Raw genomic sequence first — 19,149 nt, 5'->3', positions numbered from 1 at the left:
CCTTCTCTTTTGGCACTGAACTGCTAGCTCAAAGGTAAAATTAGAACACATCCCCTTCCTCCTCTCACTATATCTGCACCCCCCCCTCTGTGCACCATTTGTTGGGAGACTTTCGAATGGACTGATGTTTGCCGTGGGAACGTTTTTGCAGTCTGCTCATAATTTGTTGGCCTGGCTAGTCTGTTTGTGTGGATAACAAATTCAGTTGGACGTGAGGTTACCAAGAGCAAGTGCGCTCGGATAAAGTTCTGGAAATGCTTTGGCTTCGTCAGAAGATAGCGCCTCTGTTTGAAGAACGAGAGCGCAGTCCAGGTGCAGAGTCCTTCTGTTCAGCACTGTCAGAAGGTGCAGAATCCTATTGTTCAGCTGTTTCCGAAGTTCATCCTAGCAGCACTTGCACGACTTACTACAGTGCTGGTGTTAGTTCGTCAGAATCGGACTCTGAATATGCTGACGCAGTAGATTCTCCGCCACCACAAGTGCTACAAAGCTCCAGTCCATTGGAGAGGATAGACAGATCTTTTTTTGCTGATGAAGATGGGGGTGAGTCAAAAGCTCAATTGGAATCATTCAGCTATGGAAAGCTGTTTGAGGACGTCTATGGAAAGGCAATCCATAGACCCCCTATTCTATGTGGACGGAGAAATCGAGAAGAGACTACTAACGAAAATAAGGCTTCTATAAAGCAGAGTAGACAGACATGTAGGATCAGGCAGCATCGTAGGCCTGACTGGGCAGAATCTGCCTCCATTCAACAACACTACAATGAAGGCAATTTTCGGCCAGGGCCATGCCACAAAAGTAGTTCTTCTGGTTCATGGTATGAACAAAACTCTCATGGAATGTATAGTGACAGCAATAATCAGTCTCTCGATGGATATCCTGCAAAATGTGCACAGGTCTCCACATCTTTGCCACAAGAAATCCGATCAGAATATGACATGAGCCACTGTTATCCTCTGCCACACACACTGCTCAGCGATGAGACACCCCTACCATCAGCGACCAGATTTGATCAAGTGTCATTTTATATGTCGGAAGAATTTCAAGAAGTTGCTGATTCTTTTAGTGAGCTTATTCTACAAGATGCTGTGATTGAGGCAGCTGAAAATATAACTGTGGGGCTTTACAGAGAGGAAAGAAGGGAGAGTGATGTTGCTAATGAATACAGTCAGAGAATTGGTGTTATCGATACCGAGACAGGTGAAAGACAGTGGGAAGCCCTGGGTAAGTTCAGTGACACAAATGACAAGAACTTGGTAGAAGACAAAAACTTGGAAACATTTTCCGCTGAAGATCAAGATATTATTGATGCATTTGATAAACACTTCGAGCCATACATTGAATGTGAAGATGAGCGAGTGCTGTCAAATAGTAGCTTTGATGAGGGTCAGTTCGATGGCGTCTCTGAAGGTGATGAAGACGAAGAGTGCGATCGAGGCCTACTCAATAAAAGTGCCCTCTTGGGAAACTATAAAAGGTTCCCAAAAAGCGAAGAAGTTGAAAAAGAAAGAAATGGGCTTACCCATGGACACTCCTTGTCTGAAAGTTGGCCTTTCACAGCTCGAGATAGCATTGAGTCCAGCAGTGTACCTCCTTCTGAATCAATGACAGGTTCTGTAGAGGAGCTTTCATCTAGGCACAAACGCAAAGATCCAGTCCAGTCCAGTGTTGACTCTCCTACAAGTCCAACACGCTTGGATGGTTGCAAGCCTTTTGAAAACCATACACTTAGCAGTGCACAGAAAGGTGGTCCTGTGTTAACTTTCGAAACCTATGATCCTCGAAAAATGCAGAACAAAATGGGGCAAGATTGCTTTGCCATTCAACATGCTGCTGATAAGATTTTTGATCTCCTTGACACTAAAGAAGATAGTTGGAGACCTGAGCAAGATGTGGGCAGCCTTTATGATAGAAAGGAGATTGCAGCAAAGGATGATATACAGACCTGTGCATCTTCTGTGCCTGTAATTGTGTCTGACAATGGTTCGGTAGGTCAGCCGCCCATTAGACCATCCCGCAAGAGGAAAGAAACTGTGAAGGATGACAAAATGTCTCGTCTCGAACCACATGAGCCACCTGTCTCTGTGTTGGAGCTTAAGGACAAGTTGCCTAGAATTCCATCTCTCAACATCAGTGGTGAAGCAGTTGATAAAGAGATATTATTTAACACCAGAAGGGACACTGGTCACCAGTCAGTAGTGGTACAAGTTGGAAATCATGCTGGTATGGAAAAGGAAGCCTACACTGGCCAACATGCCCGATGGGGAATGCAGGAAGCCCACTTCAAGACAAGTAATGTGCAGCGTGAAATGCATTCAAGTGCTGAGCCCAACAATGACTGCACTATATTAACCAGAGACGTGTCTTTGCTGGGGCACAGCCATACGATGCGGCAGCACGATGCAGAAGACAGGCTTGGGACAGCTGGTAAAAGTGAATGTAAGCGTATCGCTGCACCTTCTAGAACTGAAGAGCAAATACAAGCTGATACAACTGTTTCTAACATGAAGCCTATTTCTAAACAAGAACAAAATGTGCGGATGCAGGTGCCTAACGAAGCTAGTGGGGAAGAGCCATATCTTTGTGATAATCTGTCGGGAAGTGAAGTTGACGCAGGAATGGTTCACCTTCCCTTTTCACTGTCTGAACTTTCAGGACATGTGTTTGACGATGATCTTCCTTTGGATGTCGTATCCTTTAAGGTAGTTGACAACTGTGACTTCCTCCGAGAAATTGGAAGTGACCTGCACATAATGAAGCTGGGTGCAAGAGACAAGCTATCAGCTTTCATTGTTGATTATGTTGACCCTGAATGTCCTGAAAGTGCTATGTACAGAAGGGAGGCTGAGCCAGTTGAATCGAAGGAATTTCTCCACGAGTCGGCACCATCTTCTTCAGTCTACGAAGATGAGCTTGTACCACCCTCACAACCTCAGGGCACCTTTAATGTCACGCATGCAAGAACATCATACGACGTCTCTGAAGCTACAAGTCAAGTCGGTTCAAGTACTGAGAAGGAAGTTCTGCTTACAGGACGTCAGAGCAACATTGAGAAATACGCTTCCTTCCTTGCTAATGAATGCATGACTGAAGCAGAAGCGGACTTCTGCTGTCAGGGGCATCGTCAAGGATACCAAGATAATACAGGGTGTTTTAGAGAACCACAGACAAGCAAGGAAGGCATGGTTTACGAAGAAGACTTGGTGATGCAGGGCATTGTAAACACTGGAGAGCTGGGTAAGGAAGATTGATTTTGAATACTGATGTGGTCATTATTGGGCAGGCTCTATTTTCAGTTTTTGTACATTTGCATTTTGAATCTTAAGAAAAGTCTTGGCAGTTTTATCAGCCAAATGTAAAATGCTATTGGTTTATAATTGTGTGGTGTTTTGGCATTGTTAGAATCAATTGTAGGAGCATGTGTGCCCCTACAATCAATATTCAGTGGCATAGTTGTATTGTGATTTTGGAACTTGGTGGCCGAAGTGTTTTGAACTGTCATTAGTGAATCATTTTCACTGGAACGGTTTTTCTGCTGCCAAACTACAGAATTACATTCTGAGGCAGTTGCCCTCTTCATTGGTCACCTGTGGTACTGTTTGCGAACCGTTTGAGCAAAAACGGTTCACTGAAACTCCCATTATTTAAATTGTAGAGCTGGTGGTTGCTCTTTATTTGCATTGATCTCTAGTAGTATTAGAAAACCTAGAATTGTGAATTATTGCTAATATATTACCGTACGTAGTGTTACTGTATCTGCTGTAGGTACACCTTTTGGACAGTGTAGTTAGTATTACCACTAATTATTTTTTATTATTTTTTATTTTCTTACGTTATGTTATGTACATATGAGCAGTGATGGGCAAAGTACCTCAAAATTGTACCTAAAGTACCAAGCACCTGGCAGCATTGTTACTTGAAGTGCAGTACAAAATGTCACATTACAAATGTACTTACAGTAAAGTACAAAGTACTTGACAAAGTACTTTAAAGCCATCATTAAGTGCATTATAGTTTGTATCGCTCCATGTCTTGCTGTCTGGTGGTGACAATATGTGAAAAGAATTACGCTTTTCATTGGCATTTTTAGTAAGTACTTGTAAGTGCAAGGCATTGTCAGTCTATTGCTTACTCGTGAATATGAAATGAAACAGGTGGAATAATTAACATTAAATGTGCATGAGCTGTGCTAGTGAAACTTATTTATCTGGTTGTCGCAGTGCACGTCACCGGGTGTTAGCCCAGGGGTATAATACTAGAATATGAATAAAGAAAGAAAGATGGGGTTTACTGGGCTTAAGCCTAAAACACAAGGCCCTAAATATGAACTAAGAAGGCACTCTCTATACAAAAGGAGAACAAAGCCAACAGAATGAGATTGTACATTTCCCTGTACTTCACACTGCTTTGTGAGGTATCACAGGATTTCTAAAAAACAACAAAAAAAGTATACAAGACACACAGTGCAAAACTTCCGTCTTTTTTGTTGTTGTTCGCAACAAAGTTCTCTTTTAGCAACGAAAAACTTAAAATGCAGAAACCTGAACGGAAAAATATGTGTCTTTTAGTCTCCCCTTTTTCATTCATCATATAATAAGTGAAAACCAGTCATAAATTGTGAAATGGCATCATTATCATCATGAAATCATCCTCAAGATAAATTTGTTCTTTGCATTACTAGCTGGGTAGTTGAGTACTTGATGGATAAGTATTGATCAAAAGTACTCAGTACAGTACAGTGAAGTACAAGTACTCATCAATGTACTTCAAGTAGTGCTTGAGTGCTTGGTGCTTCAAGTACTCCCCTCCACTGGATATGAGACGTTTCTTGTGACTCTTGGTAGTGCAGTTGTCATATTATTCTAATGGAACTTATTGCAGTGGACTAGGGTAATGTATTGACAGCTGTCCTGTGATTTTTCAATATATGTTGGAAACCTTGTCCGTACACCAGAATGTGTCATGAGAAGCGGCCAAAATTTTCATAAATCGATGTTGCATTTTGCCTTCAAAACCTGCACTGCACGTACCTATTTGCGATACCTCCTACAAGACTTAATATTTTTGAACAGGCAGTGCCAGTGTTAATAAGCTTTCAAATTTAATTTTGTTAATAAAAATGGGTTGGTGATTTTAATTAGAAAGCTGTAGAGTAGAGCCCCGAGGTCAGCAACACTGGAATGAGCAGCGAGCTTCTGTGGTGGAGTATGAAAGAGGACAAAAAAGTGAAATCTGCGTGTGTCCTGTGGAGTTCGTTTCGCATGTGGCCGCATTTTTGTCATTCTCTTGCTGTCTCTGTCTGTCTGTCTGTCTGCCTGCTGACTGGCTATTCTTAATGCGTGATGCACCCCCAATCTGTACTGTTGTTCTGCCGACAAAAGTGACGCTGTTGTGCCTTTTTCTATTTCTTCGTTGACTCACCTTACATCGTTGATAGGAACTTATAGGAATGACAACGAAGATAAGGTTTCCCTTTGACTTCATTGCATTACACAGTGGGGGTACATCACTCGTTGTGGAGCAGCAATGAGTGCATCAAGAAGGGATTGAGCACAGTGGAGAGTGGGACATAAAGCGGCTGAGACTAAAACAAAACTTCACAGGACGCTCAGATTTTGTATTTTTCTATACATATGTATTTTTCTATTTCATAGGGCACCATAGGAGATTGCCGCGGTTTCCATTTTTGTGGATTGGAGGCCTCAGGGCTTTGCTCTACAATTTTCTAATTTCAACCACCAACCCCTTTTCAGTAATTAATGAAATTAATTCTGAAAGCTCATTAAAGCTGCTGCTGGCTGTTAAAATATTATATCGTAGGAGGTCATACCGAAAACAGGTATATGCAGTGCAGTCTTTGAAGAAAATCCATAATGTGGATTTTATAGAAATTTTGGCCAGCTCTTTGTATATATATATATATATATATACAGGGTGTCCCAGCTAAGTGCGTACAGATTTTTTAAAAATATATACAGTGAACCCTCGTTATTATGACCATGGTCGTTCCCGAAAATTTTGGTCATAATGCGGAATTGTCATATTAACGGGGGGATTTGCAGGGGTTTCACAGCATTGTTCCCCAGGAGTATGGTCGTAAAGCGCGTATGTCAGATTATCGGGGGTCATATTAACGAGGGTTCACTGTATAACACTTTTTCCAAGATGAAATCAATTGCAATATAGCATATACTGAAGGACACTCCCTAGGAGGGTATTAGCAAAGTCCAAAGGCAATGTCTTAATTAACTTTCATTAATTAAGTTGTCAATTATAAAAGCTACAAAGTTGTCCCAATGAGAACATCTGTTCCTTTCGGTCACCTGATATCGTAGCCGTTTCCAGAACAAAAATCCATTCGATAGATCGCCAGCAAAAAATTTGTGAAGGAATGCCAATTTTTTTCTTTATATTGTTCATTGCGCTTCTTAGAAGACGTGTCTTTCCTTCATCCCCAATGTGAGATGGAGAAAGAGCACACTATTGCCTCTCACGTCCTGGAAAAAGATTAAAAGGAAACAGAACATGCAACCCAAGATAAGGCCAGTTCCGATAGAGTCACCCGATACATTTGTTTTTGTTTTGTTTCCGTGAGTTAAAGCTAATCTTCGACGCATGAGGCGGCACTGTGCTCCTTCCCCCTCTCACGTTGGGGATGAAGGAAATACGCGTCTGCGAAGATGCGCAATGAACAAAATAAAGAAAAAAATGGCGTTCCTTCACTAATTTTTTGCGGGCGATCTATGGAACGGATTTTTGTTCTGGAAACGGTTACGATATCAGGTGACCGAAAGGAACAGATGTTCTCATTGTGACAACTTTGTGGCTTTTATAATTAAGAAGTTAATTAATGAAAGTTAATTAAGACATTACCTTTGGACTTCGCTAATGCCCTCCTGGAGAGTGCCCTTCAGCACATGCTATATTGCAATTGATTTCATCTTGGAAAAAGTGTTATATATATTTTCAAAAAATCTGTATACACTTAGCTGGGACACCCTGTATACCCTGTATACCCTGTATATATTTGTGTTACAATTGTTTAACCTGTGTTACCTGTTCACTTGTTTGTTTGTTTCAACAGATATTCCTTTCTTTTAATGGATATATTACAATAGCCCAACATTTGTGAGTGATTTTGCACAAACAGATATCCTGCAGGAATGACCTCCCCAAAGCAGATTTTGTACCCAGAAATGTGTGCAAAATCTTGCTCAAAGTAATGTTCATTCTGCTACTGATGGGAAAGCTGCCTTACATGTGTGTGGGGGTGGGGGTGGAGGGGGTGAACCTGCTTCTTTCTTTGTGTGGTTCAAATGCATGTTGTTATACCATAGGTTCAGAAGTTACCTTAGTTCACAACTTATTTTTGTACATAAGCTATATGTGCAGTAGAATTTTCATTTGCATCAGCTTCATTGATGAGTGCATATTTTATTCAGTACAAGTAATTATACCATCTCTGCAGAACAGAGGACCAGTGATGCAAGTAGGGGTTCTATGTAGGCATTCATGTAGCACTTGCCTGTATTAGTAAGTTGCCACTGCTTCAACTGGAACAGTGGTATTAATGGTTAATCCATGAATGTGCAGATTATTCGTGTGAATGCAGGCATGTAGCAAAAGTTGTCACACCTGTTCACTGACAAGCGAGTGAATTTCTGAAGGAAATAGTATGAACTGCTGCACCTCTTTGCACTTACCACATTAAAACGTTTGAGTTCTCGTAATTTAAAGTGCGTGCTTACGGTATCCATCAGTTTTGCAATACGTCAGTACATGTGGATATCCATCGTGGCATCCCTTGTGGGTATATACAACGGTCATTCGCGTTTGACCGATAGTTTTGCTCCAGAAGAGTTGTGAGTAATATTCAGGGTGTCGAACCGAAAGGTCTTTCGTTCCGGTTCTATCATAAATGGTCCAGTACCAGTTCTGCTCCAGAGCACAAAAATTACGGTTCATACCGGTTTTAACTGGTTCCGCTTCTGGTGGTCATATGCATTCCCAGAAGAAAAAAAATAAATGTTGCAAAATGTAAACCCGTTTATTCCGCATACATGGTGTTTATAGGCAGCTGAGAAATTGGTAGCTCCTGGTTCCTATAGGTGACTGTCTGTTCAAATAGGCTTTTCCTTTCTTGAAGTGCATGATACAGACGGACTTGTTTGTCGTGATGTCATACTAAAGTACTTTCTTGCTGGATTGGTGCGATCGAGTCCTATTGGAATGTCTGTGGCTGCTTCCTAGTCAGCACGTACCAACAGACGAGTAAGACGCAAATCGAGGAACACCTTCACATACAAACATGCACGACGGCTCCGTTTTCTTTTCTTCGTGTCCTGTCTCTGTCCTGTCCACAAAAGAGGCGCCACTTCGTATGTGCTTGCCTTAGCTGATACGACGTTGGCAGAGCACCTCTGGGTAAATGTACTCAACTTCGCTGCTCTCAAACAAGGGATGCTTTGCGCCACATTACGCAGCCCCCTTGGGTCGCTGTGTAGTTGAGTGTGTTTCCTCTTAAGGGGAATGTAACCAGGGAGGAGTGTTTGGGCGGATGAAAATAAAACGAACACTACAGCACATTGGTAGGCACATTGGTAGTGCGTCACAACCGGTCACATGTGCCTCTAAGTTTAAGTGTGCGAACGATAGAACGTTATAAAGCGAGCCTAAGGCTCATAGTATACCGATGTACATTCCACCGTAACCCTCGTAAAGAATCCATGACATGACTTCAGAACACGCGACATCAGTTTCATTCGCCTATTCGTAGTCCACAGCAGCAAAGTTTTTTCTTGGACCGAAAACCGTTAAATAAATTTTTCGGTTTCCCTCCACAGCGAAAAAAACGTATACGGTTTCGATTCCGTTCCGGTTCGCACCAAAATAGGTTTTTTTCTTTTTTTCTTTTTCGGTTATCTGTTCTGGTTTTCGGTTCGCTTCGACACCCTAGTAATTGTAATCAAACAACTTTGGGGGGGAAAAGGTGCTGAAGTCAGGATTTGAGCCTGGGCCTTCTGATTTCCGGTCAGATATGCTACCGCTACAATACGGCCTCCTGTCGTGGTGCAATGGTAGCATATCGGATCGGAAATCAGAAGGCCAAGATTCGAATCCTCGGCGTTAGCACCTTTTTCCTGAGTTGTTTGATTTAATTGATCCTTGGGCATTTGGAGGCTTACGTGTTCGTGGTTATCCTTAAATGTAGCCTGCCTCAGCTAATCCCCGTCATCCATGTGGACTTCTTGGAGCAAGGGGTCACGATATGCCCAGTATTACCGCACATTTATGAAGGTTGCAGCGTGAAATGCAGTTCGCAAGAAAAGGCCTGGGATGTTGTCTGGAAGGGTGATCGTTGTTGATGACAATGCCCGGCATCACACGGCAAATTTGACGGCAGCAACGCTGGCCGAAATGCGCCGAGAGGTTTTGCACCATGCCCCTTACAGCCCAAGTTTAGCCCCAAGCGATTACCATTTGTTTGGGCCCCTTAAAGAAGGCCTTGAGGGAAAGATGTCCTGCAATGGCTACGACAGCAGCCCAGACTATTCTCTAGAGATCTGGCCTAGGATTTTCCCTCTCCCTCGCGCGCCCCGCCCACCTGGAGCGCGCCAATGAGAGAACGCGTGGGCGGAGTCGACTTTCATTGCAATCTGGGGGCAGAGGTTCGAACGTAGACGGAGACGTGCTTTTCGCGATGCTACGTCCACTGGGTCGTTCCATTCACCATGGCCCTGAGTTGGCCCGTGTTCCAGAGATGGCGCTGCTCGATCTGTGAACCTAGGGAGCCTCCATGGGTTGCTGCGGACGCACATGGAGGCTCCCTATGTGAACCCAGAGCCGTGAACCTAGGGACGCGCGTTCCTTGGGACCACGAAAATGGTCGGCGATAAGTACTGTGTCTGAGCGATGATCGCGTTTGTCTGTTTGTTTGTTTGTTTTTGCTTTTAATGAACGTTTTATGATGCCTTGTTAATAAACGCTTCATGATCGGCGTCTCTGAGCGATGCCCGCGTTTGTTTGTTTGTTTGTTTTTGCTTTTAATGAACGTTTTATGATGGCTTGTTTTTGCTTTTAATAAACGCTTCATGATCGGCGTCTCTGAGCGATGCCCGCGTTTGCTTGTTTGTTTTTGCTTTTAATGAACGTTTTATGATGGCTTGTTTTTGTTTTTAATAAACTACTATCAACCAAACACGGGCGCAACGATTCCGCGGACGTCTTATCAAGATCATTCTAACAACGCGTGTTCCATATGTTTAATAAAGCAAACAAACGCGGGCATCGCCCAAGGACGCCGATCATGAAGCGTTTATTAAAAGCAAAAACAAGCCATCATAAAACGTCCATTAAAAGCAAAAACAAACAAACAAAGAAACAAGCGCAGGCATCGCTCTGAGACGCCGATCATGAAGCGTTTATTAAAAGCAAAAACAAGCCATCATAAAACGTTCATTAAAAGCAAAAACAAAGAAACAAACGCAGGCATCGCTCTGAGACGCCGATCATGAAGCGTTTATTAAAAGCAAAAACAAGCCATCATAAAACGTCCATTAAAAGCAAAAACAAACAAACAAAGAAACAAACGCAGGCATCGCTCTGAGACGCCGATCATGAAGCGTTTATTAAAAGCAAAAACAAGCCATCATAAAACGTTCATTAAAAGCAAAAACAAAGAAACAAACGCAGGCATCGCTCTGAGACGCCGATCATGAAGCGTTTATTAAAAGCAAAAACAAGCCATCATAAAACGTCCATTAAAAGCAAAAACAAACAAACAAAGAAACAAACGCAGGCATCGCTCTGAGACGCCGATCATGAAGCGTTTATTAAAAGCAAAAACAAGCCATCATAAAACGTTCATTAAAAGCAAAAACAAAGAAACAAACGCAGGCATCGCTCTGAGACGCCGATCATGAAGCGTTTATTAAAAGCAAAAACAAGCCATCATAAAACGTCCATTAAAAGCAAAAACAAACAAACAAAGAAACAAACGCAGGCATCGCCCAAGGACGCCGATCATGAAGCGTTTATTAAAAGCAAAAACAAGCCATCATAAAACGTTCATTAAAAGCAAAAACAAAGAAACAAACGCAGGCATCGCTCTGAGACGCCGATCATGAAGCGTTTATTAAAAGCAAAAACAAGCCATCATAAAACGTCCATTAAAAGCAAAAACAAACAAACAAACAAACACAGAAACACACTTTAGGTTCACAGATCGAGCAGCGCCGTCTCTGGAACACGGGCCAACTCAGGGCCATGGTGAATGGAACGACCCAGTGGACGTAGCATCGCGAAAAGCACGTCTCCGTCTACGTTCTCACCTCTACCCCCTAATGGCAATGAAAGTCGACTCCGCCCACGCGTCCTCCCATTGGCGCGCTCCGGGTGGGCGGGGCGCGCGAGGGAGAGGGAAAATCCTAGGCCAGATCTCTAGAGAATAGTCCGATTTCTGTTGCTTATACCTTACATATGCCAGGTTTCTTTTATGGGCTGGGGTAGTTAGTGAACACTTAAGTTTAGCAAGAGGCTCGGTATACTGATAGTGCTCTCGGCTTCGAATAAGTTGGTTCACCTGTGTCGTAGAGTTAATCAACCCTGGGGTGACATAAATGGTTGCGTTAAGTAGGCGCCCAGGAGCACGAGTGTTTCACACTCCACTCACTTCACGTGACACAAGCACCACTCGCGTGCCTGGGAGTGCGAGACTCCGAGCCTGTTTTGAAATGGGGGCTTTGCAGCAGACAACAAACACCCGGGTGCTTGAGATTTTCCATGACGTACTTCCTGTTGAATACTGGCAGGATGACCTTTGAAGTGGGGGCTCAGAAGCAAAATATGGACTTACTATGTTACCCAGTGCTTCGATTTCAATAAACTGTAATATTTTTATAAAGGTTATCACGCTTTTGTATTAGTGGACAACTTGCACGCGGATATCGGTGGTTATTCGCGGGAAATGCGGTGCTTTAATGCAGACATTTTCATGCCACGCAACCGTCTTCACAGTAAACAGCTCCTATGTTGTCTGTTACAACTTCCCATCTTTTCCATTTCATTTGCGACTGCAAGGAGAAGTTTTTGCACCCGTAGTCTTCTCTTCCAACGTTGCTATAGGTTCAAACTAAGCTAACGTGTCCTCCGTCTGTGCACTGCATGAGCAGACAACAGGAAGCAGCATCAGGGAGCACACAGTGTAGCGCTCCAAAGTTGCTTGTAGCTGTTTAGTGGCCGCTCCGGGTGTCTCATACTCCCGAATTGAGTGTGCCAAAAGAGGGGCGCCTACATAATGCAACCAATGTGTGCTGCATAGCTCATAAACAAAAAAACGTTGCATGTGCCAGCCAAGTGGTCTACAACATTCCCCTAGGATGTAGGAGATCTTGACAAGATGGCGTATATGCAGGCCAGCTGGTGGATGAACTCCATAATGTGAAAGCCTGAGTCTGGGCACACAGAGGGACAACAGTGTGTTCGTGTCGTCCCTCTGTGTGCCCAGACTCAGGCTTTTACATTATGGAGAAGATCTTGTATCGGCCAGACGGGCAGGTATCTAAATACTAGGATACGTGAACATGCAACAAGTTCAAAAAGCACATCATCTGGTCACTTTGCAATACACTGCAAAGAATGCGGCAGCCCTGGATTTAAAGGTATCGCTGTACTGCAAAAGGTAAATGAAAGGAGAGATTTTAGAAGCATTCAGCTTCAAACCAATGCATTAGCAAGCTCGTTGGAAGGAAAGGGAATTCCCCTTTATTGTAACTCCCTTTTTGTGCATTAAACCACTCTGTAGTTGTGAATGCAGCAGAATTGTTAGTCTTATCTGTGTCCTTGTATTCTTTTGTGCTGCTAGCATGCGTAACTTTTGTGGACTCTTGCACTTGTTCTATGAGAAGAGTGTTAAAATATGATAATCGCTTCAATGCATCATTAATGAATCCTTCATCTTCATTTTTTAACCACCTATAACTTTGCAGCCATTCAGTTTGAAAACAAAATTGTGGGGTTGAAATATTCACGGCTAGTTTCGTTGTCACTTCGAATTTGGTATGTATATTTGTTTAATACATGCTACTTTGTTCAAGATTAGAATTGATTTACATTGTTACATCTAGTATACTTTTTCTGGAAATAAATATTGTACATTATATTTCGAGGTGATTTATTGCACCTTTGTTCTTTCCAGTTTTTTCTTCAAAGCGTGGCATGTAAATTTAATGCTGGCTAATAACACAAGATAGCCTGCTTTCAAAGCACTTGGTGCAGCAGATGCATTGTTAGAGGCTGTGTTTCTGTTCAGATACCATGCGCCATTAATCTTTTGCCTTACTACATCACAAGCTTTACGTGTGTTTACGTGCCTTGGGTTGTGCCTTTGGTGATTTGCTACAATGAGAACTATACTACAATCTTAGGGGGCTGTCCATTCAGGCAGCTCTTTAGATCCCTTTCAGAGTCTTATGACCCAGCTTTCAGGACGACAAGGTTTTTGCGAACTTCAAGTCCTGCGAAATGTTGGTAATGACAGTGTAATAACAAAAAAGTGTGTGCACTGGATTTTGCAACAAATCTGTTTCATGAAGTCAAAGTGGCTTACTGTTTGCAATTTATTGTAGCACTCTCTCTACTCTAGTGTACCTTTTTCGCAACTGCTTATGCGCATGTGCTGCAGCACCAATGACCTTGGGGGTGCTGCACAAGGTTAGTTCCGTATTCAATAAATGGAGCTGGATGTGGTCGATGGGAGTGGGCACCAGTGGGGATGCCTAGCGAATTCTTGGACCCCCCCATTCCGAAACCAGTTTGGACCTCTGTACTACCCACGAACGTTTGTCTCTGCACGCGCCGAAAGGGTGGATGACGGGTGCGTTCCTGGCAGCACGTGAGCATCGTAGCTCACGTGCTGCCAGGAACATGCCCCAGGAGAGGATACGACGAGAGTGGGAAAAAGGTCCAAAATCGTTAAGTAGATGAGGAACGTGAGGAGCAGTGTAGGGCGAGACAAACAAGACAAACGGTTTCTGTTCAAAGTGTGGGCTCCGGGCCTGAGGCATCATGCATGACATTCTATCTTTGGATCGCTGGCTCTTTGATTTGTCGGCCTAAATATCATCTGTATCTGTTTGTCTCCCACTATTGCAACATAGACCGAGGCTCCCAGTACCCAGACCCAGAAGAGTACTACGATACGATGTGGCAGACGTGTATCGTAATATTAAGATCCCAGAAAATGCTATTCCCTAATCGTGCCTGCATCAGAATTCATGGAATGTTGAGATGGCGCACTTAACCGCTTATGCAGTGTCTGCTGCAGCATTCATGCATAGTAAGATGTGTGACATATGTGCCCTGTATGGCATTGCTTTTGTTTCTTGCTGCTTCAAATTTGTTATTTTACAAATATTACACATGCACTGTACATTGTAACAGATTGCTTTTATTCTTTGTTAGATCGCAACTACCAATCTGACAATTCAGCTATAGGACTTCCAAATGAAAGTAAGTCTTTAAAATTTTCGCATTTACAGATATATATATAGTGATATTACGTACAGCTGCCAGGTGTCTGATAAGATTCCTGTTACACTGCCAACAGTATAGTAAAAGAAAAGGGGTTGCAAAAACATTGTAAGTGAGCATATTCAGTATGAAGTATACGTTGCAGTTTTGCTACTTAAAAAAAAAAAAGAAAATACTTGCAGTTTCTCTGACTACAATGCTGTAAAAAGGAATTTTACCCCTTTTGCCATTCGTATGTGTACATATAAGGGATGGAAAGCCAAAGCTCAGCAGCTGTGGGTGGAGCATGTTTTTGTTTATTGAGCATCACCATGTCCCAGCTGCAGCTAGTTATTTCACCCTTTTTGAGACTCCCCAGCACAACACCTAGGGAAGTTACAAGCTACATGTAGGCCCGACTGTTGTCATGTAGTTCCATAGTGTTGGCAACATGAATGGAGGGCCCAGTGCAAAGCCAGCAGGTACTGCTTGGGGACGAAAGTTTACTGAACACCCGGGTGTCTCATATCTCCATTGGAGCGACACCCTAGCAGCAAACAGGAGCAGACACACATACTGGGAGAGGGGTAGAAAACCGGTCACCCGTTCCTTATTCAATCTGTTCCTGATCGCTAACAGCGGGCCACTCCGATGAAGAAATATGCCAGTGCTGTGTTCCGTAAACTTTTGTCCAAAGCTGTACGTACAGCATCACGAGGAGTACGCAACGATAAACGACACGAACAGAAAGATACAGGACACAATCTTCCTGCATCTTTCTGTCCGTGTTGTTTATCGCTGTGTACCCCTTGTGATAATGTACTAACTACACACAACTTTAAACAACTACCCCAAATTGCCACTATGTTGATGTAGATACAGATTAATAGGGAGAGCATGCAAGCTCAATAGCTGCACGTGAAGTTTGTGTTTGCTCATTGAGCACGTCCCCATCCCAGCCGTAAACAGCTGTTTTCGCAAATGTGTTCGTAAATCTGGCGATGCACTGCCTGATTATGGCAAGCAAATGCTACTTTAATAGCAAATTTTGGAGTCCAATTCAAGAAATTGAATTTCTTCTAAGTCAAATTTGATAAAATTACTTGTAGTGTGTGAAAGTCCCCCATAGATAAACTCAGTTTGTCATACTATACTTTTCCTGTAAAGTACTTTTTCTTTTTACAATTTTTGGACATGATTACTAAAATACCCTTTGTCTGAACACTAAACATACTACAACACAAGTTGGTCCTAATAATCATTTTCTTTTTTCCTGCAAGCTCCTCATCTGTTTCTAATTTTACGTATCTCTTTCGCTCTCATGCTCACCTACACCATTTAACTACACACTTAACAGTACATTTTCCCTCCCCATGTTTATAACCACTTTTCAGTGTCACCAAACCCTTTACTCCTGTTGAAGGCAGCTCTGCATGCTGGCTCTTTCTTTGTCTTTTTCCTGTCTGCCTCTCATTGTCACGTATCTATGTACATACATATACAGTTGGCCCTTGTGTTTCATAGGTTTGACATTCGCAAATTTGATTGTTTGTGATTTTTCTGGTTTTGGTTTGACACTTGCCTGCATCCTTGCACTTATCTGGAATTCCAAAACTATCGTATAGCATAGTTTAGGAATTTCAGACAGGTGAGATCATAGCGTGTCAAGGAGCCCCCAAAGTGTCGTGTGCAAAGCTGTTTCAAGCTGGGAACCAGTGAGACTGGTAATTATGTGTCCAAAGCATGGTGCATCGGAAAGTGCTCCCAAGAGGCAAAAGAGTGTCATTAAGAGTGTATTTTCTATGATAAGTTTACCTACTTTTGTGCTACTCATCATTGACAAGTAGGCATTTTTTCCAGTTAATTTGCAGTCAAGTGTGCTGCACAAAATATGTGTAGAAGTCTGTCTTGAAGTTGCAGCAGACACCTCCCATTCCGTGTAGGTAGAGGTTTCACAGTTAGGATAAGGAACATTTCATGAAGGACACTTAGAGAAGAGTGGAAAATTCTTTCCTTACTGGAAGGGTTTATATGTCCATTTCTGTTACCTCATCTCAGAAACTGCAAACTCTCCTTCTTCAATCATTCTTTCTATGGTATTTGTGCATTTGGCACAGCATTCTGCCGCCAAATATATGCCATGACGGGTATTAATCATACACCTGCAAACAGTTTTTACAATACTTCATGCTTCTGACTGCATGTCTGCGACAACAAAACAATTGCTTTCCATATCATTGTTTCCATATTAGGAGATCAAAGGCTTATCCAGAATTTCATGTATTATGTCCTGCTCTGATGTCAAAATGACATATGCCATGTGTAAAAATACCATTGTGGCATCTTTTCACCTGAAATGTTCACCCTAAAAATGTTGCACGGGTGACAGTTTAGGCAAATGAAGAACATTGCTTATCACCTCCAGTATGATCCGTTGTAAGATGCTGTAAAAAACAAAACCATGCCAGCTGCATGTGAGCTACTCTGTGTGAAGGCTTCAGGAAGCAGCTTTTGGCAGAACTTAGTACATTACAGACCAAGCTTGATCATAAAATCATGGTATGCCATTTGCTCCATTCCTGTCCAATGCCTTTTAACCCTTTGAAGGGCGAGCAAAAATTACAGCTGCGTGCCAAAATGGGTAAGGCTTCATAAGCAATGCACATACCTGATGAATTGTGTAAAGGTATTTATCGAGTATTTCTATGAATAGTCTGCAAGCTAATGGTAGTTATGGTGTTTGGTTACTTTGGTTATGTATACCAGAATATGTTTTGCGTGTTTCTACTTGTCTGCAAAAGTTCGCGGGAGTTTGGTACTACTTGAAGGCACAGCTGTATGCAAAGGCCTTTGTCTTACTCAATGCATCTGAAGTCTGTGCCCTCCTATAGCTGAGTACGCTGCGTTGTTTGTCGGCGCAGGCAAAGCGCCTCCTGCGCGTTCGGGTTCCCTGCACCACCGTCTGCAGTATGGGTGATGCTGACCATCCAGTAATATAACGAGTATACTTGTAAAAATAGCCCACAGATGGTGCCACAGTTCCCCGGAGAAGCCTCAAGCAGCCAAACATCACTCCCAAAGCAGCACCATAAAGAGAGCGCGTGAAAATTCAAATCGAGACCCTCGGGCGCACTGGTGGGCCCGTACCCACAGTGGCACGGTCGTTCCGGACGCATCAGTGCACACGTTCCCTTAAAAGGGTTAATATACTCATAACTGTGTCTTTTTGAAATGTTAATACAACAACAGGCCTTCCTACAAATTATGACCTATAAGCCACTCAGTTCTTACCTGTGTCCCAATAAGTTAGCATGACCTGTCGTTACATGCCACGTCTGACTGCCATTGTCAGTAACTGTAGGAACACCAGGGAAAAGAACTGCCATGGCATGAACATTTGGTGTTCCTCTTATAATGGTTTGCTTCTTTGCATCATGCACCTGCCTTGTGCATTTCCAAATAAAACAGTGCACACGGAAGTAAACTACAGTGCAGCACCAATATTTCACCTTGTTTCACATTGTGCTTGGTAATGCTCGCACATATTTCAGTTGCTTGGAAGTGGTGTGCTACTAATGTCCCTGGAACCTTGGGAGTGCACTGAGATAATGTTTCTTGCTTTCTTTTGCTTTTTCTGCTTTCTGCCTCCTGAAGGGAGCTCACAAACATGCTATAATAATGTGAACCCTTTCTATGAAAAGTGCCAAGGTACGAAACTATCTCATTTTTAAGTTTGTACAACAAAGTGCATATATACTACACTCATATATAGAAATTGTCTGTTTTAGTACATTTCTATTGTGGACTAGTATGTTTCCAAATGGTGGCTTGCTTACATTTTAGGACAGACTTGAAAAATGCTACTGGATGGGGAAAAATGCACTGTACTTGATCTGGGTTTTCTTGTTTGTAATGAAATTGTGAGCCGTTCCACACAGTCTGGAGGTAAACATTTTGTTTACTTCCAAATGTGCTGCAAAAGTTTGATATTGAGGAATGAATGCTAGTTTCGTGATTCACTGTACGTTTCTCTTTATAACATGTAAGGATTATCATATGCTCACATTGTAATTTTAAGCTAGCATTACATAGATATTTTCTGTTCGCACTCGTGTGTATGATGTACGAGGTAGGTTCCAAAAGTTTCCGGCCTAACTATGTTACAAAAGAAATAGAAACAATGCAACTGTGCTCCCTATCAGCATAATCCCACTTTTCTCTGATGCAAATCTTGCAACTCTGCATTAGCAGCTCAGTCCCTCAGTAGCAGTACCCCACTATGGTTTTCAATACGTTGGATGAGGATCCTTGACTTTGTCATCATTGTTAAACTTCCTTCAGTGGAGGTTACACTTGAGTTTCAAGAACAGGTAATAATTGTTGCTCTGGGCTGTAGGGTGGGTGGTTGATCTCCTAGATACCCACATTCCTTGTTGGCAACGGTGCGTAGTCCCGCAGTTAGCAAGCTCCACAGCTAAAGATGGCTATCATTGGATTCTATCCGAAGTATCCCCTACCAGTTCCAAAAGACAGTGGATGTGACTAGTAGGTGGACTGTGTAACTTTTGCTTTTTCTGGTGCTGGTGGCTCTTCTCCATGTTCTTTGTCACCGCATTGAGTCACGTTTTGAGAGCAGAT

At 42.6% G+C, this 19,149-nt stretch overlaps 1 protein-coding gene across 4 annotated transcripts in view; it reads left to right on the top strand.

The window, feature by feature from the left end:
* Positions 1-19,149, top strand: part of LOC135378187 (ubiquitin carboxyl-terminal hydrolase CYLD-like) — a 59,703-nt gene that overhangs the window by 27,647 nt on the left and 12,907 nt on the right. For 3 of the 4 annotated variants that reach the window (XM_064611120.1, XM_064611121.1, XM_064611122.1), the window contains one exon: positions 14,464-14,511. In XM_064611120.1, coding sequence (XP_064467190.1) covers positions 14,464-14,511 — 48 coding nt within the window. Of the gene's footprint in view, positions 1-119; positions 3,241-14,463; positions 14,512-19,149 lie in introns of those variants that run through there. The other variant, XM_064611119.1, reaches the window with a different exon arrangement.

The sequence above is a fragment of the Ornithodoros turicata genome, chromosome 1 (assembly GCF_037126465.1).
Source record: "Ornithodoros turicata isolate Travis chromosome 1, ASM3712646v1, whole genome shotgun sequence".
NCBI classification, from domain to species: Eukaryota; Metazoa; Arthropoda; class Arachnida; order Ixodida; family Argasidae; genus Ornithodoros; species Ornithodoros turicata.
This window is presented reverse-complemented; position numbering and strand designations above follow the sequence as displayed.